Here is a 26,062-nt window from a genome sequence, read left to right as displayed (position 1 = left end):
GCCCTGCACAGGACACCCCTGAGAATCACACCATGTGCCTGGGAGTGTTGTCCAACAACTTCCTGATGTATTTGACACCAGTTGTTTTAAGAATATCCATGTATCAGCCATTCCCTAGTTCTAGACCATCTTCCAGGGGCTTTCTCCATTGCAGCACTGGGAACAGGACAAACCCTTCTGTGGGAGGGTGAAGAGCTGCTCCTACAGCACAAGGCTGTACAACAGACAGACATGGCTGCTGTGTCCTGCACAAAATAACTCAGTTCCTGCACACAAAATAACACTGCTCCCCAGTTGAGCCAGTCCTTCCAGGTGCTGAAAGCCTGGATTACTGCAAGAACTCAATTTCCTGCCTTTTCAATCCCTCAGTGCCTGTGCTGAGCTGAGCTCCTCCCCACAGAGCCACCTGTTCCCTCTGTCTCTCCAGGACACGGCAGGGATGGAGTTAAACCAACCTGCTCCTGCTCTGCTGCGACTGCTGTGAGAATGAATAGTCACTATCAGAGATGCTTTCAACTTTATAAACAATGAGTATAAAGCAGGCAGCATTTAAATTGATCTTTTGAAGGTACATCCTTTAGCAGGCTCTTAAAATCCTTTAACCAGCTGGAAGCCCTCCAGAACACTTTTCTGCAGAGATTTTCAGATTTTGTTTTCTTTGCATTTTGAAAGCGCTTGCATACATACAAATACACAATTTAACACCATTTACTGAGGAGCAAAAATTATTCTTCCCAGGGCTTCCAGGAGGATGAATGTCAGAATAATTAATGCTGCAGGACAGAGTGTCTTTACCTGTGTTTAGAGCAGTTGTCCTGAGAAATGTCTCCAAATGGAGAAGGCTCCAGTTTAAGTGACCTAATCCTGCTGCATTCCCATTGAATTAGGCTTTCTTTCTGGCCAAAAGAAAGGCTGGAAATGATGCAATTCCTGCAACTGATTTTGGTCTCATCTTTTTTCATGCAGCTCAGCACAGTCTGGGTGCTGATCCACACTCTGGGTCTATTTTATTTCATGGAACAGTTGGCAGCCAAGTGCCTCTCAAACCTCTTCCATCACATCACTCAGGGTTGCAATCCCATCAGAGCATCCCATCCCATCCCATCCCAAAGAGGGCAATGCAGTCCTCACTGTGTCTATTGTCATGAGGAACAGCTAATACAGGGTTACTCCTTGCTGGGGGGTGACTACAGGCATTCACCTGCACTGGAATTTACACCAGAGCAATACAAGCTTTAATTCTGTTCTCTGCTTTAAAGACTTTCCCCCCTATCTTGTGTAATATCAGCCTATCTTCTGGAGATGGCAGCATTTCTTACAGCTGCCCAACGATCCAGTCCAGTCCCTGCTCTCACTGTTTATTCCTTGTTCTAATCCTTGCACTGTCAGCATTTCTAGCTGTGTGTTCAGCTGCTCATTTGGGATGCTCAGCGTGGTGTGCCCATCTGCTCGGTACAAACTATAGGAATATATGTATACACATAAACAAGACACATTTGCAGAGATAAAGGTGCAGACTTGGCTTCCACTCGAGCTCTGAGATCCCAAGACCTTTACTCACACTCAGAGCAGACAGACTCCATCACTCACTGATAAAATGAGGCACTATCAGCCCATGTCTTCCAAGAGGAAGTGGTTCTCCCTATCAGTGCCCAGCAGAATCTTGGAGAGAGACTAATTTTCTCAAGGTTAGAAAAAGATTTGTCTGAAGTTTTGCAGATTAAAAACTAAATAAAAATCACCAGACCAAAAACTAAACAAAAAGTACACAAATCCATGAAACATGAATATTTTAGCTGTTGAAAAACAGAAAAAAAAAAGTTTTTATTATAAGAAGGTTTTTTTTTTCTTTTTTTTTTTTTGTGTGTGTGTGTTTTTTGTTTGTTTGGTTTGTTTTTGTTTTTTTTTTTTTTTTTGGTTTGGTTTGGGTTTTTTTAGGATAAAGTGCATCTAGACTGCAGATTTTTAGAAATCTCAGACAAAGCTGAATGCATTTTGGGCTGATTTGCCTCAGGCCTGACAATGGGGAGTCAATGACAATATGTGTATTGATTATAGCAATCATCTTTTACTTAAAAAACCTCACTTGGGAACTGTCCTCCTGTTTCCTGGCCAATGCCTTCCCCCTGTTCACACCACACGGGCTGACATCACCTAGAAGTGTCTTGCAAAAACTTTATATATTTGATGTTATAATTACAGCTGCTCACACCTTCTCTGGCACAACCTTGTAGAAATCCCAAAGCTCTGCTGAGATGCTGCTATTTCTGTTAAACCACGTTGAAATTTTGGCCAGGATTGAATGAGATCTTGCCAGTTTTCCTGCCTGTTGGTTGCAAGAGGCAAAATCCTCAAAGCTTTCCTAAATGTTCCCATCAGCTGCTTTAAATTTGGCCTTCAATCAGATTTTTTCCAAGCTCCAAGTACCTAAAATACTATGAGATGTTTCCAAGATGATGCGTCATCCCCCCCTAAAAAGCAGGAGGATGGAGTTAGGGGGGTTCAGGAGGTCCATGGCATAACCAGGCAGTGGAGCTGAACATCCAAAGGGTGTGAAATTCCCAGGTGCCAACCCCATGCTTTGATCCAGGGCATAGAAATCAGCCCTGACCCTCAACAGAAAGTCAGACAGAGAAGAAAACTTAAATCAAGCTTGGAAAAAAAAAAATCAGGAATTTAAGTAACCTCTGGGGAGATATTTTAATGAGAAATCTGAAAATACTCATGGAAAACAGAGCCTAAGAATTTTAAAATTAGGAACACACTCCCATTTTACAACTCTTTTCTCCTTCCTGCTAGTGTAAGAGTTTTTTCAGTCAGTGTTAAGCACATGAAGGTAACAGAGCATGTGAAAAAGGCTCACCACCAGGTGAAAACATATAACAGTAAAGCAGAAAACAAACGTTTCTGTAATATTTTCTTTTAAATTGCAGTAACGATTACTTCTCTTTTGGGTTGAGATAGTCTTCCCTGTTGCTATTTTGTGCTACAAGTCAAAATGCCTCAAGATTTAATTTGCATTTAGGTAAAGGGTGTTAATAAAACTTGGTCAATAAAGTAAAGAAACAGAAATAAAAGTGACTTTTAAAAAGAGAAAGCCTATTTTTATGGCAGAAGATCAGTGAAATGCAAAAAAAGAATAAAACATAAGCTCTGGGATGTTAGTCATTTTGACATTACTGATTTGGGGATTTCACAGAATTATAAACATGTTTTTTCCCCTTTAACATAACAGCATCTCTCTAAATCTAATACAGCAGAATAGGTCTCTGAGCTTATTGCTAAAATTTACACTATGTAATTATGTCAGCTGAATATCTGGATACAAAGATGACTGCAGTAAAACAGAAAAATTCAAAAAGAGATTAGACAAAGAAAACCAAACTCGATGGGCTTGCATTTATTCTCCTGCAATAAAGCAATCAAAGTATTCTGAGTTTTGAAAGCACTGATCATTCAGACTCCACTGGAACAGAGAGGCATTAAGTGCCTGGTGCCATCAAAAACCTCTCTTGAAGGGCTATCCAGCTTTATATAATCGAGCAGTCACTGATTACCAGGGTTGAGGTGAGGAAGGAGCTCATCCCAGAGCTGTCAACAGATTAAGGAATTTTTCTCCCCCTCTGGAAACGTGGACTATTGAGGTCCTTGTTTTGGCATAGGAATATTCCTTTTTTACTGTCCTTTGCAGAGATACTCAGCACCTGGGGCAGCTCAGGTAAACCAAAGCATGAGGGATTCAGAAAGGCATTGGTACATATGTTTCTGTTTGAAACTACTTATCTATCCAGTGAAACTTCAAGAAACAAAAAAATGCTGTATCTTCAGTATTAAAATCCATAGAGGTACTCTACACAGCGGTGCCGTGGCTTCTGCCCATGGCAGGAGGGTTGGAAATTGTTGGAACCCTGGGCACTGAGAATTTTAGACTCTCTGTGCTGTCAGGCACTGACCCCAAAGAAAACACTGCATTGGACCTGAGGCCATGGAAGCGGCTTCCAAAGTGACAACACTGGGATTGTGGGTGTGTAGTTAGAATAGAAATGTGTGATACCACAGGGTGGAAAACTTAGAGTTTAAGGTTTTAGAATATAGTAATACATATATAAAGCAAGATGGAGGTTTTAGGGTGGAGGCCAGACATTCTTCTTTCACCTTCTTCTTCATGGGTCTGAGTGATATTTTGTAATTGAATAGAAAAGTCCACACTGTGGGCCATGGGTGGTTGGTTATTGGGTTAAAAGTAAAAGTAATTTAGGTGTCATTTCATAACTGGACAATTTGTGCTAAAAAGACCTTGTAAAGTGTTAGAGACAGAGCCATTTTCTACTTTGTTAGCTAGAACTCACAACTTGTGAGATTGTGCTATATATAAGAATTAATAAACGTCTGAGTCTAAACATGAACTGAGTCTCTCGAGCATTTAATCCCGACTCTAACAGAAAAGAAGATAAGAAACCCACAGGAAATAGGTGATCTTTAGGGTCCCTTCCAATCCAGACCATTCCATGATCCTAAATGATTGTCATAAAAGACAGTCTGACAACCACACTGTCCTTTGAGCCGTGGGAGACCATCCAAGGTTGTCACAGCTCCTCTGCTCTGGGTGACCTTCCTGCACTGAGTGATTGCTGCTGGCTTGCAAAGGTCATAGGACAAAAAACAGGAGCTGAAAATCCATCAGAGCCCAGAGCAGCTTTGGCCTGGGCAGCCCCATTCCAGCTTCTCTCTCTGTGAAGCCAAGATGGGGAGATCACACAGCTTTAAAGTGGCAGTGATGGCTTGGGATGAGATGGATGGAGACATTTTCTCCATGACAGGAGGGCAATTTTGTGCTGCTGCCCAGAAGTGTAGAAAAAAAAAATCATCTGGCTTTTTGAGCCTGGCACTCATGAATTTTTCAGGCACTCATAGCTTTTCCATCCTTTAGGTTTTCCATGGCTGGAAGCACTCCCTTAAACAGCCAGTAAATCCCACCTGGATCCTGACATGACTCCTTTTGGTCTCTCTTCTTTTTGCCATGGTCTCAAGATGGAAGGGGACACATGCATGTCTGCACTGCTTGAAAGCAGAGCTGCAGACTGTCCCTGTTGTGTCATCCTGAACCTGATCTACAGCTTTCAGACCAGGCTGGAGCACAGACAACATGGTTCTGCTGCTGGCCTCAAGCAGCATTCCCTGGAGTAAAAGCCCCCCTTAGAGCTGTGACTGTTATCAATGTTTTATCTCTTCAATTAAATCTTCTTTACTTTTGGAGTTGTGGCATTTATATTTTCCTCTGAAAAATAGCCCCCTCCCCTCAAGTAGGAAGTTAATTCCTTTCCTTGCCAGGCAAGGATCCATTCCCAGGACACATTGTCTTCACTGTTAGTCCCAAAGGGGTTAAACATGAATGCCTGCGCTCAGTGTCACATCACCTATAGCTGTTCCCAGACGTTCCCTGTTATAATTTAACCTGGCTTTAAACAGGTGCCACATCCCACAGATGACTGGGGTGTACCACAGAGGTTATATTTGTTTCTCCTCACCCTGCAGAAGAACCTCCCATTGAGCAGGTCCTAACCTTACACTGGGCAGTGCCTTGTGCCACTAAATCCTGTGGCTGAGCACGGTCTGGGAGCATCCTAACAAAACCCTGAACAAGCAGCCATGAGACAGTGCTACTCTGAATTTGTGCTAAGAGATATCAATAATTTCTCAGGAATGGTTCAAGTAGTTTGGACAGAGAAGACAAACTGTCAAACTTCCATTGTTTCTTTCTATGCCTTGTGTGTGCTCTGGCTATTGACAGTGGCTCTGGGAAGTGAAGCAGTTGGTGGTTGTTGCCATGTAGGGCCATGAAAATATGTGCATTATTTAAATGTCACTTCAGTTTTGGTTTGGAGTCACAAGGGAGATTTCAAATGGTGCTCTGTGTTGCCCCTCTTCTGCAGAACCACCAAAGTGTCTGATGCCATTTAGGAGTAATTGGGGGCAAAGAAGTGAATGACAGCATGTTCATCCTCCAAATCCAGGGTTTCTTGAGCTGGCTTTGATCCAGGCTAGCTGCAGCACAATGCTTCATGGTATAAGAGGTTCAGAAAACCTGTCAGTGTGGGCACATCCTTGGCCCAGGGCATCAGAATGCAGATTTTAACAGCAGATTTTACCTCAATGAGTCTTGGATGCCCTAATCCTCAAATACACCATACCATCCCCTGACTGATGGGGAAAATAGATTAAATTTCTGGAGTCATTTCCTGAGTGCTTAATCTGAAGATCCCTTCCCTCAGCATGACTTCACGTTCCAGGTGGACCCCAGCAGGCTGAAGCCCCTCACCAAGTATTTGTATTTCAGCAAAGCATTCTCAGCTTGTGGAAGAAAGTGGCAAATCCTTGTCTTACCTTGGTCTGGAACGTGCAGAAGACATGAGTGAGGAATGGGTGCTCCCAAGCCAAGGAGAGGACTCTCTTCTCCACCATTGTACACTCAACATCATCATCCATCAGCACCACGTCCTTCTTCAGGGCTTTCACAGCAAAATACTGGTCTGTGCTCTTCAGCTCAGCCAGGAACACCTAAAATGGAAACAGCTGCTCAGAAAGAGGGATTATCTCCTCTCAAAACAACCATGTGAGGGTGGCAGCTGAGCTCCTGGGAATTCACTAGGGTACACATTAAAAACCTTCCTGCTTAAGGCCTCATTCTGCCATTAAAACTTTGAGTCTGCTCCCCACACTGAGAGTAGTTTTATGAAGTTGAGCCCTGGAGAAGGACTAGAAGTTCTTGGCAGTTACAGGAGCAGGGTCCTACATGCCTGGATGGACAGGCCATGGCAGAGAGCCAAACATCTCTGATAGCAGAAACTATCCTCATGCAAATGCTCCTGAGATACATTTCCTGTTTTCTGACTTCAAATAAAACACACAATATTGCTTCATCAGCATTTGAAATGCAAATACCCTGCATCAGACCTTCAGCAGGTAGAAAACTATGTCCACCAGTAGTTAAACTGGTTTTATATCAGATGTCTTTCTCTCCTTCCTCCCGGTTTTCAGGTCTGAGCACACAGGCTGGGTCCCCCATGCTTTTGCAGGAGTTCTTCAAGAATGGGAAAACACATCCCAGAGGAGTTGTGACCTCTGTCTGTTTTAATAGGCAGGGAAAATGAGACTCTGAGCAGCAGAGAAGGGTTTTCTAGAGACCACAGGGCGAAGAAGTCTCTGCTGGAAGGTAGTAACAGTCCTGATCTTCACACTAACAGCCTGCTGACACTGTTTCTGTAGACTGAATAGATGTGTAAAGATCCATCAAAGAGGTCTTTGAAGTTCTCCACCAGACTCTATTTACTGAGTAAGCTCGGACATGTTTTAGCCCTGACAAAAGTTTTATTTACCCTTTTGGCTACTGCTGCATTTCACTTTGTAGCACCAGACAGAGAGTAGAGCCTAGAGCCTCCCTCTGTCTCTGCACTGAATGACCAGAAACGCTCACAGTGCTGATGCTGCAGGCACCCTTTTTACCCTCGTGTTTGTGCTGGGCACTGCTCTCCTGGGGAAACCGAGAAATGTGCTGCATTTGTGACCTGTGCTGTGACTTCCAAGGAGCAGGCAGGCAATGCCAGGCCACATACAGAGGTGGTGGTGGGAGATATCTTCATGGATCTGCCCCTCAACCTCCCAGGATAATGCAGAGCTGGAGAGACCCCTTGGGCACTGAGACCTGCACACCCTGTCCCCTCTGGGGGAAGTGAATCTCTCTCCAAGCAAATGAGGGCACCAGGAGTGACATCGACACAGGAAACTTGTGGGTGAGTTTTTGTTGCAGCAAGGCAGAAATGGCCCATCCTCTCCACCCACAATGTGCGCTTCACAGAGATGCAGAAGCTGGCAGGCTTGGAGAGTCTATGTCGGCATGAGGGCTAAAAGAAGGTACAAAATGTGCCTCAGTGGAGGCATTCAAGACTTGAATAGATGAACACCTGAGCAACCTCATGTCATTACACCTGTCTTGAGGAATGGTTCAGACTAGAAGACCTCCAGAGATCCCTTCCTTCCAATAAAAATGTTTCTGTTATATCTGTGCTCTTGATTTCTGGTCAGTCTGGAACGTGGGTTTGGGATATTCTGCTTTAGCTGTGAGATGCCTCAGCTCTGGTTCCCATGCAAACTGTGGACATGACAAGTAGACACAGCACTTTCTAATGAAAAATTTCCCTGTCCATTGAGTTGGAACTAGATGGTCTTCAAGGTCCCTTTCAACTCAAACCATTCTATGATTCTATTACTTTCAGATAAGAAAGGCCAACACAGGAAATATTTCACCAGTCGAAGAACTGCCTGCAGAAATTGCTCCAGATCATTTAGCAGGCAAAAAGCAGCCCTTTGTCAAGGCAGTTTCCTTCTTGGAAAGATGTGGAACTTGAGCACCGTGATCCATACTCCTCCTTATTGGCTGTGAAAATACAGTGAGGAGTCCTACTGAAATTGTTTCTCACAGCCTTGTGCTGGCACTGAGTAACATGAATCCCCTCCCAGAGGATATCTACAATGGAGAAGAACAATCCACAATTCATCAGGATTAATGAATCCACTGAAAACGGGTGGTTCTTGTTTCAAAAGTACAAATTCTTGGCTGTTGTAAAGTTTGCTTTGGGCTCCAGCACAGATCAGAGCTGGGAAAGAGCAGATACTGTTCCCAGCTGGGGACCTGCTGCTCTGGAGAGCAGAGGTGATTCACACTCAGCTTCTCAGCTCATGCTTCCACCTCTCTGTGCAGAGGGACAGCATAGAGACCTTTCCCAGCAGCTCTCTGGGGATATCCAGGATTTAATCATCCTTCACAGAAGCAGAAGTTGAAGCTGTGCCTGGAGCATTCTTGTCCTGACCTGGGCAGTCATGAGAGAGCAGCTGATGGGACAGGGAGAAGGATGAGGCAAGGAGAAGATGGAGTTCAGGATTTAGCCATGCCAGAACAAGGATTCTTTGAAGACCTGGAAATGTATCAGCCATCATGTAGCAGCAGGACCTAAAATCCTGTATTCAGTTTTGGGTCCATCACCACAAGAAAGACACTGAGCTGCTGGAGTGTGTCCAGGGAAGGGAATGGAGCTGGGGAAGGGGCTGGAGGACCAGGAGAGACTGAGGGAGCTGGGAAAGGGGCTGAGCCTGGAGAAAAGGGGGATCAGGGGGGACCTTGTGGCTCTGCACAAGTCCCTGACAGGAGGGGACAGCCGGGGGTGGTCGGGCTGTGCTGCCAGGGAACAGGGACAGGAGGAGAGGGAACGGCCTCAGGCTGGGCCAGGGGAGGTTGAGATGAGATATTAGAAAAAATATCTTTGCTAGGAGAGTGGTCAGGCATTGGAAGGGGCTGCCCAGGGAAGTGGACCAGTCACCATCCCTGAAAGTGTTCAAAAAACAGATGGATGTGGCACCTGGGCACACAGTTCAGTGGTGGACTTGGCAGTGCTGGGTTAGCAGTCGGATGCAATAAACTTAGAGGTCTTTTCTAACCTAAATGATTCCATGTTTTTTCCTAAGTGTCCCTTTAAACTAGATATCATTTAGTGCCACACAGAGGAACATGCAAATGCACACAGTGGTGTCCCAGTCCTAATGCTTACCTTGCCAAAGCTGCCTTTCCCCAGCATCTTGTGCAGGACAAAATCTTCAATGGTCAGTTTTAACTGCACTTGGTGCTCCTGCTGTTCCTGGGATTGCTCTCCCAAATCTGACTCTATGAGAGACTCCCCCTTCACTGTGCCCTCCACTGGAGTCTCCCAGGAGATGCCTTGTGGCTCTGCAACACAAATCAAAAAACTCAGATAAACCCCTGGACAGGAGCAGAAAATCCCCAGAACACTCACAGGTATTCTGCCTAGAGGTTTAAAAGGGTACTGCAAAAAAATGGAAACATGGTGGCCATCTCTAAGTAGATTGGCTCTGCTCCCACACTGCTTTCTCTCCAGAGGAAACCTTGCTCCAGTGGTAACTGCATCTTCTTCAGTAGCTTTTTTTAAAATTTACAAACCCCTTTACAAGCTCCTTCATTTGTCTCTCTGTTTTGTGGTACTAAATCCTTAACTTCTGGCCACCTATCATCTCCAACCCTTATTGCTGCTTGCCATTACAACGTGGTTCAATTTTTTCAAGGTTCTTTCAAAACCCTAGGCAAAGCTAGATGAAAAGGTGAGATGGCATTTTCATACTGTGGTCCTGCTCTGGATGTGAACCATTCCAGATCAACCATTCCAGCTGGCTTGGAGTGGAATCATTCTGAGTTTTTTCAATAGTCCACTATCCTGGATTTATAAGAACTTGTAAGAGATTTTCTCCCTCACTGGATTCATGCCATGAGTGTAACTGTTCTAAAACCCTGAACACTACTCAGCAGACAAACAGACCCACACGTGAAACAGATGTGAAACCACTTGAGGATTTACTGTTTCACACCAGCATAGCCAGTTCTACTAGGACAGAAAAAAAAAATAAACACAGATAGGAACATCATTTATTCTTCCCTAGGGTCCAAAGGGCACAGTCTCTCATTTACCCTCCTAAACACCTGCTCTTGTAGCATAGAGGGCTATGACACCTAGATCAGCTCCTGGGTGAGTAGAGGTCTATCAGTGGTTTTCAAAGCTACCAGAAGTCAACCTCCACCCAGAAATACGAAATCAGAAAGAAAATTGGCCATGGTGATCGGAAGGACTCCAAATATTCTATTTAGAGCTTGGTGTCACCACTCGTGTCACTTCCAACTAAGCAGCTACCAACCAAACAACAACAAAACTGCTGCCCCATAGCACCGAGAGGAATTACCTTTTTTTCCTGTTGTAGATGCTGGCAAGGCCTGAAGTGGTGTCACGTCCTTCACAGGAACAGGGAAGCCGATTTCCAGAGGTCCATCCCTGGAGATCTGTTCACTGTCACGCTGGCAGCGAGCCTGGGCCACAGAAAACAGAAAATTTTAGAGCCAAAAGTCACATGCCGAGCTTATGAACAACACTGTGACTTCTTGAGTGTGACTCACAAAAGCCAAGGTCTAGAAGAGGTCTCGGCTTTTGAGAAGAGCATCTAAAAATGCTTAAACCATTTACCTGCTGAGTGCTCTCTATCATTGCCAGAGCTTCAGCCATTAGTTTCTGGTTCACCCCACAAAGATTTGCTACTTTGGTCTGGCACTTGTGGTGGACATTCATGCCACATGCTGAAAGAAAGAACACGAGGGGTCAAGACAATGAAGGCTGTAAAAGGCTGGGCAGGAGCAAGTGCTGCTGCTGTCCAGGAGCAGTAATCAGTCACCTAAACAGTTCCTGAGATGGCACTCAGGTAGTCTTTTGGTTCCCTATGGAGACTATTTTTGTATTTTTTTCTGGCCAGAGGTTGCACCTCTACTCCATCAGCCTTGGTTTGTACAGGCTACTAAAACTACAAGCCATTATCTCGGAGATAAAGTGTAATCACAGAAGAGGATCCTCAAATTGGTTTAGGATTATGAAGACAGTGAAATGTCTTGGGTCTGATAGTGGTAACAGAGCTAGCAAGTTCGTACTGGGCATGATTTGGGAAGATCAGCAGAATCACTGTGATGTTCTTTGTCTCTTTGAGAAACAACTCATGATCCTTCTGGATCAAGTATTTCTCAGTACTTGGACAGTTGTCCTCATTCTTGAAGAACAATCCTCCTTGAAGGACAGTCCTGTAGACCACTCCTTCACCCTCCTGGGTGCCACCTCATACTGGTTTTGTAGAGAAGGGTGATAAATGAGATCTGGATTTTCAGACTGCTGCTATCCACAGACAACAACCCCTCCCGTGCCCAGCTGGTGCCACCTTCACCAGGCACTCACCGTCACACTTCAGCCCCTGTCGTGCCAGGCCCCAGAGGAGGGTGCCACAGTGCTCACAGAAGGTGGGGCTCTTGTAGTTGTAGACTTTGAAGCGGTGGGGCATGTCGATCTTGAACCTCTCCTTGTGGAACTGCAAGACAAAAGCCAGGCTGAGAATCCACTCCTCATTTCCACCCCAGCCCCGTGTGCAAAACCAAACGTGTACCACAGAAGTTGGTTTGTCTCCTGCCCTCTTATCCTCGGGTTAGACTGCCAAGGAGAAACTGTCTATCAGGCACACAATCCCAAATTTTGATACTTAGGAACTCCAATTCAGAGGGAATTGGGTCATTTCATCCCTGGCCTTGATCAAAGGACTGCTTGTGCCTTATTTAATACCCAGGCTCCCCTAATGCTCAGTGGGGAAACATTGGTACTTTTAAAAATTATTCACCTCATCTGCAATGGATGTCTACATTTGTTGTCATGAATCAGTCCCTGGAAGAGCCTGTTGTAATTATTTTAGTATGAAAGGTGATGACAAAGTTGATTACATCTACCCTGGAGATGTCAGAAGAGAAGTGAGAACAATCTCATCTATAAAAATTGTAGAAGGAGAACAGGAGCCAGGGTGGGACTGAGAGTAAACAGAAGTTGTAGGACACAAGGTAAAGGGAATAGTCATAGCAGGAGTTCAAGATCTGTTCTTGCCTACCAAAAAGAAAAGTATGGAATAAACTGACATGAGAAAAATAAAGCAAATAATAGCAGAGATATCAGATCTCTCATTGACTGTTTCAGATAACACAGAATGGGATGTTCAAGCACAAATCTGAAAATTCAGCCTGGTGTCCAGCCTGACATTGACAGTGAAGAGTTTTCTCCAGTAAATCTCCACCTCATGTCCATGACTAACCTGTGAGTTATACTTTATGCATTAGAAAAATGTCAGTTCTGATTCAGCAACTGCTTATTCTGCAGCTGCATTTGAGTAAATCTTAAGTAGGAGGTAATGAAATCACAGGGAACATAAAAAGCAAAGGGCACAGATCAGATCACAGAGTCCTTAGCCCAACAGGACCCTTTGCTTCATCAGAAGTTGCTTTGCAGTGATGTAGGAGAGATCTGAATGACACTCAAGATTTTTTAAAAGGAATCATAAAAATCCCAACAGAACAAAACATAATAATAATAATAATAATAATAATAATAATAATAATAATAACAATAATAATAATAACAACAACAACAATAATAATAGTAATACCACCTACCATTGTTTCTCTACTATTGATTGCTGATCCTGTACACTTGGCTATTACTTTATCAATGCACTTCTTATGAATGGCAGCATTACATTCTGCAAGAGCAAGCATGTCATGGTGTTAATAAAGAAATTCCTTAAGAAAAGATTAAGTAAATAATGACAATAGGAAAGAAAAAAAATAAGTTTCTTACGTCTGCATTGATAGCCTTGTTTATTCAGACCCCTGAAATGAACAGAGCAGTGGTTAATTCTGAGTTATCTGAAAGCCTCAGTAGAAGAAAGGAGAGCAATTATTATCAAAGGAGAATAAAATTGCTTTGCTTTTTATCACTCTTGTAGAGATTATTTAATTTCATGATCTTCATTCAATCAAATGGTGGAGTGATTATCTGTGGTCCTCACAGCCTTTTCAGCACACATTCACATCCTGAATTTCACTATATCCAAACAGCACACTGCACCAGTGAGAAATGTCTGTGCATTTCATCAAACCCAAAAATACTTGTAAACAATAAAGTAAAAAGTGAGGGGGATTTTCACAGTTGGAATAACAACTGCAAACCACATCCTTGAAGTGATGCAACACCTCTACATGTAAGATGCCAAGGGTCTTACAGGAGGAGCACAGATATTCATCAGCGAATCATGGAATCTTTTACGTTGGAAAAGACCTTTAGAATCATAGAGTCCAGATCTGGATCTCCAGTTAATCCAGACCAACCCAGATCTGCCATGTCCAAACCAGGTTCCCAAGTGCCACACTGACACCAGAACTGGTTCCTAGGGTTGAAAGGAGAAGCAGCACAGATTATTTTCCATTTACCATACAAACTCGTGGCACACTGAGCAGAAGGTGGGTTGTGGAAAGAAGGTGGCTGTGAACTCGTGACACTTGACGTTGTGGATTTTGGCTTGTTTGATGGCTCCCCTGCGCTGGTGCAAGGAGAAGAAGCCTTCAGTCTCACAGTCAGCCAGGTCCTTTGCATCTGGGAGGAGAGGAAAGATATTTAAGTGTACCCTTTCCTAATCAGGTGCCTTGAGAAAATGCAGTTGTACGAACGTGACAGAAGCTGATGATTCACTCATAGTAATGAATACTCAAAGAAACATCATTTTATGAAATCCAAAAGAAGTCTCATTTGGATGGTTTTTATCCAACATTCTTACACTAAAATGACTTTGGATTTGAGAGTCTGAGCTCCCTTGACTATTCATAACGCTGTTTTTGAAACGTAGAACAAAAATTTCCCAAGGAGAGGTAATTTGAACATAAACCCCTAAACTTTGCATGGCATTGAAGAAGCACACCCTAAAACAGGTGAAATTACATAAAAATTAATATTTACTGATATATGGATGCGAACACACGTGTATATGTGTGTATATATATATGTATATACATTTAATCCTTTCTGTGAGCATACACATGTGTCAGCAGGCAGATATTTATGTCCTTAGGATATTGTTCTCATTAGTTTTCCATGCCAACACTTGCTTTGCTGTTTACTGTGCCCTTGCTGCTATTCACAGTTATTTAAACATTTAGGGACAGCAAACAAACCAATTCTGACTTCATGTGCACTTCTACATGCACTCGTGCCTACAAATCTGATATTCACACAGGAAATCAATCTCTGTTTTGTCTTACTCCTGCACTGCACAGTGAGTCACAGAGGCAACCTGTGGGAACCTGTGGCCCCCTTTGTGATCTCATGCAGATCTTGATATTTGCAATAGAAGCACAACTTGCATTTTCTATGCTTCAGCCTCCCTAACACCTTATGACACACAGACAGCACTCCAATCTATATTAAAGGTAAGAGTGGTTAAGAAAATATCAATGTGGCCATGGCTGCTGCGCTTCTCTGTTTCTATAAATGGAAGAGCCTTCCAGGTATCTGCACCTCACAGCTTCACCCCACACCTGAGAATATGAGAACTTTGGCAACAAAGATGGGAGAATAAGACCAAACATTTGAATTAAACCCATTTTCTTTAACAAAGCAGAATGCAACACTTTTGATGAGAAATTTTCCCTAAAATCCACCCTGAGGCTCCCCTGGCCCAGCCTGAGGCCATTCCCTCTCCTCCTGTCCCTGTTCCCTGGCAGCACAGCCCGACCCCCCGGCTGTCCCCTCCTGGCAGGGACTTGTGCAGAGCCACAAGGTTCCCCCTGGTCCCTGTTTTCTCCAGGCTGAGCTCCTTTCCCAGCTCCCTCAGCCTCTCCTGGGGCTCCAGACCCTTCCCCAGCTCGATTCCCTGCTCCAGCCCCTCCAAGTACTTCTCATAGTACATAAAGCAGAATGATTTCAGAGGGAGCTGGATCTTTATTTATCTGTTCTGTCTTGTTTAGCATAATGGGAATATCAGCCATTTAGTAGTAAACCAGCCAAAAAAATCTGCCTTGCAAATCACGGAAGAACAGTCACCATGCAATAAAAATTACTTTTCAGGAGTTTTCGTTTCAAACAGTTATTGTTACATTTCTTGCTATGGATCAGTCAGTAATAACAGAGGCACTGCTTTTGGTGAAGACACCATGTCTGCCCCACAGCCCAGAAATCACAGCTATAAATTAACAAACAGAATCACTTGCCACTTATTTCCAGGAAGTATCTTGCATTCATCAGCATTCGCCCTTGAGGCTTGAGTTCTAGCTGGTTGAGATAAGTGAAAAACGAGAAAAAAGTCCATTAAACAGTCATTCAAAGAAGGAAAAATCATTTCAGATGACTTTCAAGCTATCTCCTTTTCCCAGTGGGAACTGATGAATACCAATGAATGCTAATTTTCAGGTTGCTCATACCCATGTGAGACAACAAGGCAGGGTAGGAGCAACTACAGAGAGAGGAGGGTTCATCACTTCATATCAAACAGCCAGAGCAGCATGATAGGAGAGATGAATGTGATTAAACCACAGAAGATGTAGGCAGCTTTTTAGACACCAAATTAGGACCAGCACTATTTATAGAGAAAATTTGCTCCCAATGGATCCTGCAAGAGGAAAATGGGAGCAGTTCAGAAAACCCAGCCAGCTTCAGATGATGCTGAAATTTTTTAGGCACTCAGTTCTGCAAGTCTAGTTTCTTTACAGTCAACCTGAGGGATGCTAAAGGCTTATTCAGGCATTTTTGGGGACCTTCCCACTGGACTACCTGACTCATCGTCCATAAATGTCTTGGAAATCTGAATCCACTGGACTGTGAACAGTGTGGATACTACATATTAAAGATTTCTGCCAAGATCTTCCTTGCTTGGACTACCAGGGAACACAACCTTACATTTAGCATTCTTGTGAAGACTTGTTCAAATTTATGCCACCGTAACTTCAGTGATTTTTAAGGAGTTGCTCTGACATAACTCTGAACTCAGGCAGCTGTGAATCAGCTACTTGATATTAGGTAAAATTTTTAAAGCTTTTCCCCCAGAGAACATAAAATAACTCATGTTCAGCCAGTCATACTAACATTTGTTCCCAGTGGGTTTCCTCAGCAAAGATTAATACACGGACACAGCTCACCTGAAGCAGAGTCCTCACTAGCACAGGGCAGGTTTCAATTAAAATAAAAGTGTCAAGCTCTTCTCTTCTCACAAGTCTCTCCCTCTAAGTCACACCCAAGTAGTCTCAAAACATTATTCCAACCAGTCACTGCTGTGCTGCTGGTGACAGCCACAGCCTGGCATGGGCACAAGGACACATCCCCTTACCCTGCAGCAGCTCCCCAGCACATCCTGCAGGAGAAGAGAGTGATGCTCACCCATATCTCTGTCTTCCCATTGCTCTTTTTGCACCTCTCTGCCAGCACCTTGAGCTCCACCGTGGTCTCTGAGACCATTTCAGCACTTTTGTCCTTGACCACGATGTGCATGACCCGGCCATTGTTGATGTGGGCATCAAAAGTGCTGTTCCAGGGTGGGTACATGGTGGGCTTCTTCTGCACATACACTTGGCCATTCTCTGTCGAGAGAGAGAACACAAATCCACGCAGTGAGGGCAGTTCATGAGACCAAATGCAGACACTTACCTTTAAAAAGGTAATTTCCACCCTTGACTCCATCAGTTGGGTTGAGGAGATCCCTAATGCTGACTCCAACACCATAAATACCCACTTCTAATCAGGTGAATCCCATCCCAGACAACTGCCTTGTTTATCATCTGTCCCAAGGCACTGCAAAATGAGACAGGTTTGCTTCAAATCCCTCAAGAACTGGATGCACTTTGAGATTAATGCCCAACCCAGTAGCCAGCTAAGGGATGTTTAAACATGAACTGTCCTGCAGACCTGTAAGCATCCCACAGGGATGCAGAGTTTTCAGTGAAGCCAACTCTCCCTAATGCTTTAATTCCTCTTCCTTCACAGCATCTTCAAATGGTGATGGGTAAAAGAATGGCTATCTCTGGGGTTTGCAGAGGGTCCTCTCTAACTGGGTCTGTTGAAAAGTGTCTCAGCTAGATTTATTTATCTCACAGAGCCAGTTTTGCTTCATACAGCCCTGTGAAAGCCTTGAATGCTCATTCAAGGTAAATTCTATATCACAGTTACCCTCTGCAAATGTTCAACCCATCAAATGCTGAGGCTGAAGGAATAAGAGGAAAAAAAGCAGCAGAGCTGTGACCCCTGTCTAAAGACCCTGCTCCTATTTCCAGTAATCCCAGATGGAAAAGAACATGCAGCTGTTTGCCTGGAAGGTGACATGTGCTGAAGAAAATTTTTCCCTAAATAAGAGGACTAATTCACAAAAAATCAGAGACAAAAATGAGACATAAACTTCCCAGCATCCTGAAAAAGAGAAATCTCAGCAAAGGACCATTATTTCTTTGCTGCATGAGTGAAAAAGCCACAGATGTGAGAGACAGCACTTGCAAAACAAGTTGCTTTCATTTGCCTTGCACTCCAGGACACCAGGCTTAAATAAACAAACCCTGGAATGTGAATGAACTGCCTGATATACGGGATCAGACAGTCACCCCTGGTGCATCCCCGCTGACGGCTGTGGAATTCTGCCAGGGATTAACCTAACCCTGGGCTCCTGGAAAATGAAACAGCAACTGTCTTTCCAGGGAGCAGCTCCCACTGTAGCTGGGATTGCTTTTCCTGGAGGCTTTGTGGAGTTCAAACACGGAGCAGGATCCTTCACGAAGCAAATGTCACCGAGGCAGGTGGCAAAATGGCACCCGGCCAGGTGGCTTGTGAAGGCAGAAGCCACTTTTAAAGGGCAAACTCTTTTTATATCTCAGAGGCACATATAATATCTGAAATGTTTTGTTGTCAATTATAAATTGCTGTAACACCTCCAACTGTATGTAGCAGTGGTTTGTTTTTTGGAGGTTTTTTGGGATTTCATTTCTGAGGTTGTGTTATAATGTGACAGGGTCCCTTTTAAAAAAATGAGCAAGTGGAAAAATGTAAAAGGCTGCCCAAGATCTATCCAGAACTTCTGAAATTCTTCACTGTGGTCTTGCTGTGGTATTCCTGTGTCCACAGAGGATGTTCATCAATCCCAGATCCCTGGGGACCTCTGTCCCAATGGCCTTTTCATTATGGCTGGCTGACAAGGGACAGCCTCTGACATGAGCCCAAAGTCAAACTCCCTGTTTTTGGAAGCCAAACACATTTATCATCTACCACTGTTCTGTTTGCAAAAACCCAACCAACCAACAAAAACAAAACCAGAAAATCCCACACTTTGCCAGTGCTGAACACAGAACCACAGAATGGTTTAGGTTGGAAGGGACCTTAAAAACCATCCAGTTCCATCCCCCTACCATAGGCAGGGACAATTTCAACTAAACCAGGTTTCTCCAAGCCCTGTCCAGCTTGGCCTTGGACACTTGCGCATGTCCTGCCCTGCCCAGCAATCATTTCTGCCCTGAAAATCTTATTCATGGCCAAGTGTCAGAGCACATGGCTGGTATCAGGGTGATTTGCATCTCTCACCAGCTGTGCAGCTGGTCCACTCCTACTCCTTGGTCATGCCAAAATTTTAGCCAAAATTTACATATCAGGGAGATATATATATAGTTTTTTTTTTTAAATCCCATTACAACTGAGTAGCAAGTGCTTGGTCAAACCAGGGAGCTGGAGAGCAAGTTATGACCAAAAGAAAAATAATCCTGAAGCAGGGATAAGACACAGTTTAGTGGTGGAACTAGCAGTGTTGGATTAACAGCTGGACATTATGTTCTCGGAGGTCTTTCCCAATCTTAATGATTCCATGATTCTACCTCAAATATAATTTAATTAATGTTTGTCTGGAGACCTTTTGCCTTCCTGAAGCCTGTTAGAGCATGACAGCTCCTTGGGATGGTCATGCTGAGAGCATTCCTGGCATTCAGAGCCAGCCTCATCTCCCTGCACGTCAGACATAGACCTCTGAGTGGTCTGTCTGGTCAGGGGAGGGCACAGGGGTTTTCCAGGGTGTGATTCACCACACTCATCGTGGATGTGCTCCTCAGCCTGGGATGGCTCACACATCAGTATCTGGGAATTACAGGGCGGATGGATTCTGTGCTGGCCTCGATTTTCTCAGTCCCCTTAAAGTAAAGTTGGCCATCCACACACATGAACAGCCTCCAGCAGCAGCAGATTAACACCTCCCACGGTGCTTCAGCCCACCCTAGGAGGGGAGTCTGAGCTTGATGCCCTAAGTTTCAGCTTTCTTATTTTCCAGATTTGGTATTGCCTTAGTGTGTGACTCTGAACTTCATATAAAGTATTAAAAAGTTGTCTTCACAGTTTAGTTAAACAAAATAATCCTTTTTCAGCCTGAGAACCAGGGACACCATTGCAGCTTCAGGCCCAAAAGGTATCAACAACAGCAAACTGAGGCAAGCAAACTGGGAGGATGGGACTTCTTAATCTGAAACTGTAATTGGATAATTAACCCAAATTTGTAAATGGACCAAAACATATAAAAGTGTGAAAACTTGTGATTGGTCATCCATTTTGTGACCATTTTGGGTCCACCTTGGGTATCGCCCTGGCCAGGCTCTTGCACTGCCCAAGGTATACCTTAAAGGCCTTTTAATAAATATCTACTTTATTCCTTTAACTCTGTCCAGCCTCTGTTCCAGTTCACCTCTTCAGGCATCAGGGTGAATCAGTCCCAGAAGGTTCACTGATGAGATGAATCCCTCTGGCTGTCCCACCATGCTCTGAGCCATCACCAGATGAAATTACATCCCAGCAAACAGAAACCTCTTATTAGCAGAAAGTCACTTTTCCTGTGCTCAGCCCTCACTAATAGAGAAAAGTTCCCTCAAAGACAATTTTTTATTTCTTGTTGGTAGAGGATTTATTCTTATATTTTTTTTAAAAAATTACAGTAATAATTAAAATAACAATAATTCTAATTATTATTATTATTATTGACTCTGAGGAACACAGAAATTATATCCCTTAGAAAATACTTCTGTGTTTGTTGGATACCAGAAAACACTTTCAGCTCTGCGTCAGACAAATAAATACAAGTCTGTTCTGACCAAATTGATTTTATTCATTTTTGAACTGACACAGATTTCAATTTGAGTTACGGTTTTCAAAAGCCTCATTATAGCAAACAGCTAAGCTCTGCACAGAGCTAAAATAGAACATATTTTCTGATAAAAGTGAGATCTTAGGGATATCTTGTCATGTAGTATTTTCTTTCCTTTTGAATTTACTATATACCACATCTTCCATTATTATTTAAAATATCATTTAAGGCAAGACAAAGTTCAATGTGATAAATGCTGACTCTTAAGCAAAAAATGAACCCCAGTGAAATACTGAACTATTTTAAAATTCTAATTTTTTAAAACTACTTTAACATCTTCTGGGGATTTCAGTCATGGGGATTCTCAGTAAATACGGATTTCTGAGTGGATTTTATTTTTCAAAGAATCACAGCAGTCAAACTAGAAATTTATCAAAGATTTAAGCTAAAGATCAGCCAGTATGAGTAATTCCCTAACACTGAAGGTCTTGCTCATCATGATTCTTCAAAAGCACAACTGAAGAACTTTTCATCCTTTTACTGGGATTATTTTCATGCATCAGACATACAATAAATGTTTTCCGAAGGAGGACTCATCAGTGTTGTTCAATCAGGATAAATGTGCAACAATCCATAGACCCAGATATAGGAAACAGCTTCTCAGGAGGTTTCATTTTTCAACCTCTTGCACAGTATAACAATTACACAGAGAAATTAACTCTCTCTGCAGAGACTGGGCTGTTCAAGTGTGCTTTTTTTTTTTTTTTTTTTTTTTTTTTTTTTTTTTTTTTTTTTTATTATGGAGGTAGTTGGGTCTGTCAGTTTGCCCCCCATAAAGGGATTAACAAAGATAGCCGTGCCAGAATATTTTAGCACACTCAGATTTCACCTGTCTGGAATCCCACTGACAAACCAGCAACTGCTTGTGGAAGGATGAAACCAAATACAGCTCAGCTCATCTGCTCTGTCACATGCTGGGGCTTGTGATGCAGCTGATAATATCCTCAAATTGAAGACACAGATTTGTTTGGCATCATCTTAAAATCAGATTTCCTTCCAGACCATGCTAAACCTAAATTTTCACAGTGCTGAGACACACAAAGGGCTTCACAAACCTTTATAAAGGGGGGTTGGAAATGGATGATCTTTGAGAAGAGTTTGAGATCTCTTCCAAACCAACCTATTTTATGGTTCATTCTATGATTTACCAGCCTGTTACTTACACACAAAAATGGCACAGAAAAGCACAGACACCACTTACAGAAGCTCCCAGCCACACTTAACCCCTCCCCACTCACCTGACTCCACGGCTTCTTTCACCATCACGGCACAGTAGGGGTTAATCACCTCCCCCTGGGACGGCAGGTAAGGGCCACTGTCATAGTTGGACAAACCAATACGCAGGAAGGGAGACATGACAAATCCTGTGCCAAACAAAAGGCGAGGGACACTTGGGAGAGAGTCTAAAATTCGCCTTGTTTTAACCCGCGCCTTATCTCCGTCGGACAGCAGGACGCCGGCCGCTAGTCATCCATCCAGCTGGAGCCTCCCAGGCTTCCTTCCACAGACTGACCCAGCGCTGCTTGACGTGCCCAAGGTACTGAAACTCGGCTGTTGGCTTAACCACGGAGCTGAACTCATCACAGGGCTGGAAAAACCCACAAGAGCAGCTCTGAGCACCGATGACTTCACACCGAGAGTCGGGAACACGGACGGCAATGCACAGGAGTCACAAATCAGAGCTTTCCTGGCTTGGGATAAACCTCTGCTGTAATTTATGTTGAGTCACATCAAGTCACACCCCACACTATGGGAATAGAGAGGGGTTTGGGAATACTGTTGGAAGCCTGCAGGATGAACATGAAACTGCGAAATATCTGTGCACTATTTATATACGGCACGTAAAGGCACTCCAGGCATTCCTGGGTGCTGAACCATATTCACAAGTGAAGCTATAAAGAGAAAGTTCAGCTCATACAAACTGCACTGTATAGACAGTGAAACAAAATACCCCACCAGCAAAAACAGCACCTCAGGATTTATCTTTAAGCAGCTGAAAACAGAAACATATACAACCAAGATGCCAGGAAACACTATGAAACTTTTGGGTTGAAACACTACAAACCTTTCTCTGAAAGGTCTTTTGAAGCCTTCAGAGAAAAAATTTAGTGAAAACAGAAATTAACTGCTATAGCTAGTGCCCATCATTGTACCATCTGGGCCCAAAACTGGGATTTGTCACCCAACTTTTGTCTCATCATCTGAGCTTGTCATTCCTGGCTTCTCTTGGGGAGCAAGAGGCACTTCGAACTCAGCTGCAGATGTCTGTCTTGGACCACCAGAGTTAAAAGACATCAGTGCTATCACCAGCTGTTATCTGTCAAATAAATTGGCAATGACACATTGCTCAAAAAGGATGAATGACTCGCGGTGTGGGATTCTGCATTTTACACATAAAAATAATCTTCTTGAAGGGAAGTTTTTCAAGCCTCACATGGAAGAAGTTCCATGTTCTTTGCTGGGAATAGCATTCTCTTACCTGTAAATTGGATATTCCTGACAGATTAGTTCAGTCTCTGCGAGATGCTTCTCTTTTCATCACTGTTGTGGACAACATGGAAAGGTTTTTCTCACCTGAAGGAATAACTGCTCCTCTGGCCAGACTGACTTCAAAACGTGCCTCTCTGTTCAAGGACATAGGAGGCGAGACCACCAAGGAGAGAGGAAAACTTGAGGAACCAAGACAAAGCTTTTTGCTTGAGCGTCTTCTCTCTCCCCAACAGAGTGGAGTGATGAGTTTCCATCAGCACTTTGTACATTAATCTGAGGCTGCTACGAAACCCAGAACAACTTTTCATCAGTGCATGGCCAGGTTGCAGCAGGTTGTTGTTCCACTTGTATCCTGGAGCTGATGAGATCTTCTCCTTCCTCCTGTTTTATAAAACAATGACAAACAGCTGCAGTTATTGCTGGGACTGGAACACCAAATCTTCTGGCTGAGCATTCACAAGCACTGAGCACTCACATTCCAACATTTTCTGACACAAATGGCTCACGAAGCCAACTGTCCGTGTTCTCTGACAAAGAATTTGCCTTCCCAGAAAGTTTCCCTAAATTGACTACTCTACATCAGGCCAATCTGTACAATAAACAGCATCTAAAGACTCTTGTTCCCGTTTGAGCTCCTGGGTGTGTTAGCCAACAATCAGGCTGAGTTTTCAGGAAAACAGCAAAAATTCCACAAACTTTTTTGGATACTGCACTTAAAAGAGAAGAAACCCATCAGGCTTCTGATGAAGAGACAATGGGGCAGAGAAAGAGAAAAATGCCCTGTGACTCACATCTGTTGTGTATCTCTAGGAATGCAGAGGTCATGGATCTCTGCATGTGGCATTGCCCTCGACCAGGAAAACATCAGGGCTTCTGAAAATTCCCAGATGCTGGTGGGAAAGGCAAAGCACCAGATGGGGCTGGATATAGGCAATCATGACAATCCTGTTCCCCTCTGGATAAGGGCAGCATCTCTGAAGGATGTTTCATATTTGCCAGGTGGCTGATGAAGCTGCTTTGGAGAGCCACTTGCATTTAGATAGATCCTCAAGCACAGACAGACCTGTGGCACTGCACAGAAATAGAGTGAGTGGCTTGTGAGTACTCCAAGGCAAGAAAAGGCTGCCTCAACTATCAGAAGCAGAGAAACCTGATCAAATTAAGAAGGGAAAAATCTCTTCAGTGGAAAGAAGAATTTTTCCTCTCTGTGTGATGCAGACATTTATTATTACTTAGACATTTTCTTTGTTTCAAAAAACAAGATGCCTATGAAGTTAAAGACAAAAGGAAAAAAAAAAAATCAAAGGGTCTCTGGCAGCAGAAGAAAAATCCAAGCAGCTGTACATTCTGTAGCATCATTATGGAAAGCTAAAGATGTCCAAACAGTAAAACCAAGAGCCAAAACATCTTCATTGAACCTCTGTGTGTGAACAGAAATGTGCTCTCTGCCTCTACCATACTCCGCCAATTCTGGTCACTTCTGGGCAAGAGAAAATAATGATCCTCTTCCAAATCCCTAATTCCTGCACCTCTGGCTTTAGGAACATGTTGTTCCACAAGCAGGAGCAGAAGGAAGTGCAAGGGGTTAAGCATTCCCTTACCAAGACTTTCCAAATTCACCTTTAAAAGCTCAGAATGTCAGTCAGAATCATTAGTCAATATGTTGGGCATCGAAGAGCATGAGTGTTGCTAAGAGAATCCAAAGATCTTTTGATGGCTCCTCAGCAATAAAATGTGGTGACACTATTGACTCAGGTACTAAAGAAATAAAACTAAGACTAAAGGCTTGAGCTGAAATTCATCATGTTTCAATTAAATCAATGTGTTCACAACATAGGTAGAACTATGAAAGCATCTTGTCTTGCTAAATACTCCTATCACTGCTACAAAAATCACTGCTTGGATGTGCTACAAGACACCTGAGCAGCTCCCTGAGCAGTGACATTTCAAACTTTCCTTACATTAATGCTAAATGCATTAATCTTAATGCTCCCTCCGGTGCAACATCTCATTTTGGCTCTCTGCAATTAAGCACTTCCTGATCAGGTATCCCAGACATGTTGTGGAATCTTCACTCTTGAAATATTCAAAAGCTATCTGGGCATGATCCAGGAGAGCTCCTGGTGTCCCTGTTTGGACAGAGAAGGGGACAGGAAGAGGTCAGTTCAAAGCTCAAGCGGTCTGTGGTTCTGTGAAGACACAGTGGGATAGATCTCATCAAGATTCAGATGTCTGCAGCATCTGCATTCCCATGTCAGGCAGTCACCTGGGCTCCTGAGAGAGGAACAGAGGGAAATTGGCATCCTCAGATCCTGTGCTGGAAGGACCAATGTGAGATTTCCCTCCTCTGAGAGCCAATGGGAATACCTGGGGATGATGGGTTCACATGAAGCACCTTCACTGCTAGATCTTGCTTTGATCAGATTCCTCAAACCATTAAAATTTCACTGGATCCCTTCAATGTATCAAATCAAAAAGACTTGTTCTGGGACTTCACATAAACCAGTTTATTGCAGGAGATGCTCTGCAGCCTCCAGCAAACAGGTGAGAATTCTCCACCAGCTGCAGAGCACGTGGGTTTGGCACACTGAGAGTCAGCACTGACAAACCAACAGCTGCCCTTCTAAGCCTTGCAAAGGCTGGCTCAAGCTTGCTAAAACCAGAGTTTATTGCTGTACCAGCCTGGGGTGGATTTCTTTACCCTACCCAATAAATCAGACAGATAACTGGTTTCCTGTTTCTCTCCCACCATCTTTGCTGAAACCACCTTTGGCTTTAGCCCAAACATCTGTTTTCCAGGTCAGATTTCCAGCGTTTGCCATAACAGGATTGCTACTTGGCTGGCATCCACAGCCATGAACAATTAAGCAACAACACAACTCAGCTCCAGCACGGTTCGCTGTAATAGCAGCAGTTTAATTTAACAGCAGAAACAGCTGCACTGGATATGGAGAGTGTC

At 43.6% G+C, this 26,062-nt stretch overlaps 1 protein-coding gene across 1 annotated transcript in view; it reads right to left on the bottom strand.

The window, feature by feature from the left end:
* The window catches only part of PRKCQ (protein kinase C theta), a 54,690-nt gene that overhangs the window by 14,533 nt on the left and 14,095 nt on the right, over positions 1-26,062 (bottom strand). Inside the window, exons 2-13 of the mRNA XM_066318855.1 lie at positions 23,093-23,484; positions 21,852-21,977; positions 16,836-17,035; positions 15,674-15,734; positions 13,901-14,063; positions 13,269-13,300; positions 13,085-13,170; positions 11,832-11,961; positions 11,079-11,188; positions 10,801-10,924; positions 9,603-9,778; positions 6,385-6,558 (exon numbers count right to left, since the gene is read on the bottom strand). Coding sequence (XP_066174952.1) covers positions 6,385-6,558; positions 9,603-9,778; positions 10,801-10,924; positions 11,079-11,188; positions 11,832-11,961; positions 13,085-13,170; positions 13,269-13,300; positions 13,901-14,063; positions 15,674-15,734; positions 16,836-17,035; positions 21,852-21,969 — 1,374 coding nt within the window. The 5' untranslated portion in view covers positions 21,970-21,977; positions 23,093-23,484. The remainder of the gene's footprint in view (positions 1-6,384; positions 6,559-9,602; positions 9,779-10,800; positions 10,925-11,078; positions 11,189-11,831; positions 11,962-13,084; positions 13,171-13,268; positions 13,301-13,900; positions 14,064-15,673; positions 15,735-16,835; positions 17,036-21,851; positions 21,978-23,092; positions 23,485-26,062) is intronic.

This window comes from Sylvia atricapilla, chromosome 5 (assembly GCF_009819655.1).
Source record: "Sylvia atricapilla isolate bSylAtr1 chromosome 5, bSylAtr1.pri, whole genome shotgun sequence".
Classification (NCBI taxonomy): Eukaryota; Metazoa; Chordata; class Aves; order Passeriformes; family Sylviidae; genus Sylvia; species Sylvia atricapilla.
The sequence above is the reverse complement of the archived record's forward strand: the minus strand, read 5'-3'. Positions and strand labels throughout refer to the sequence as shown.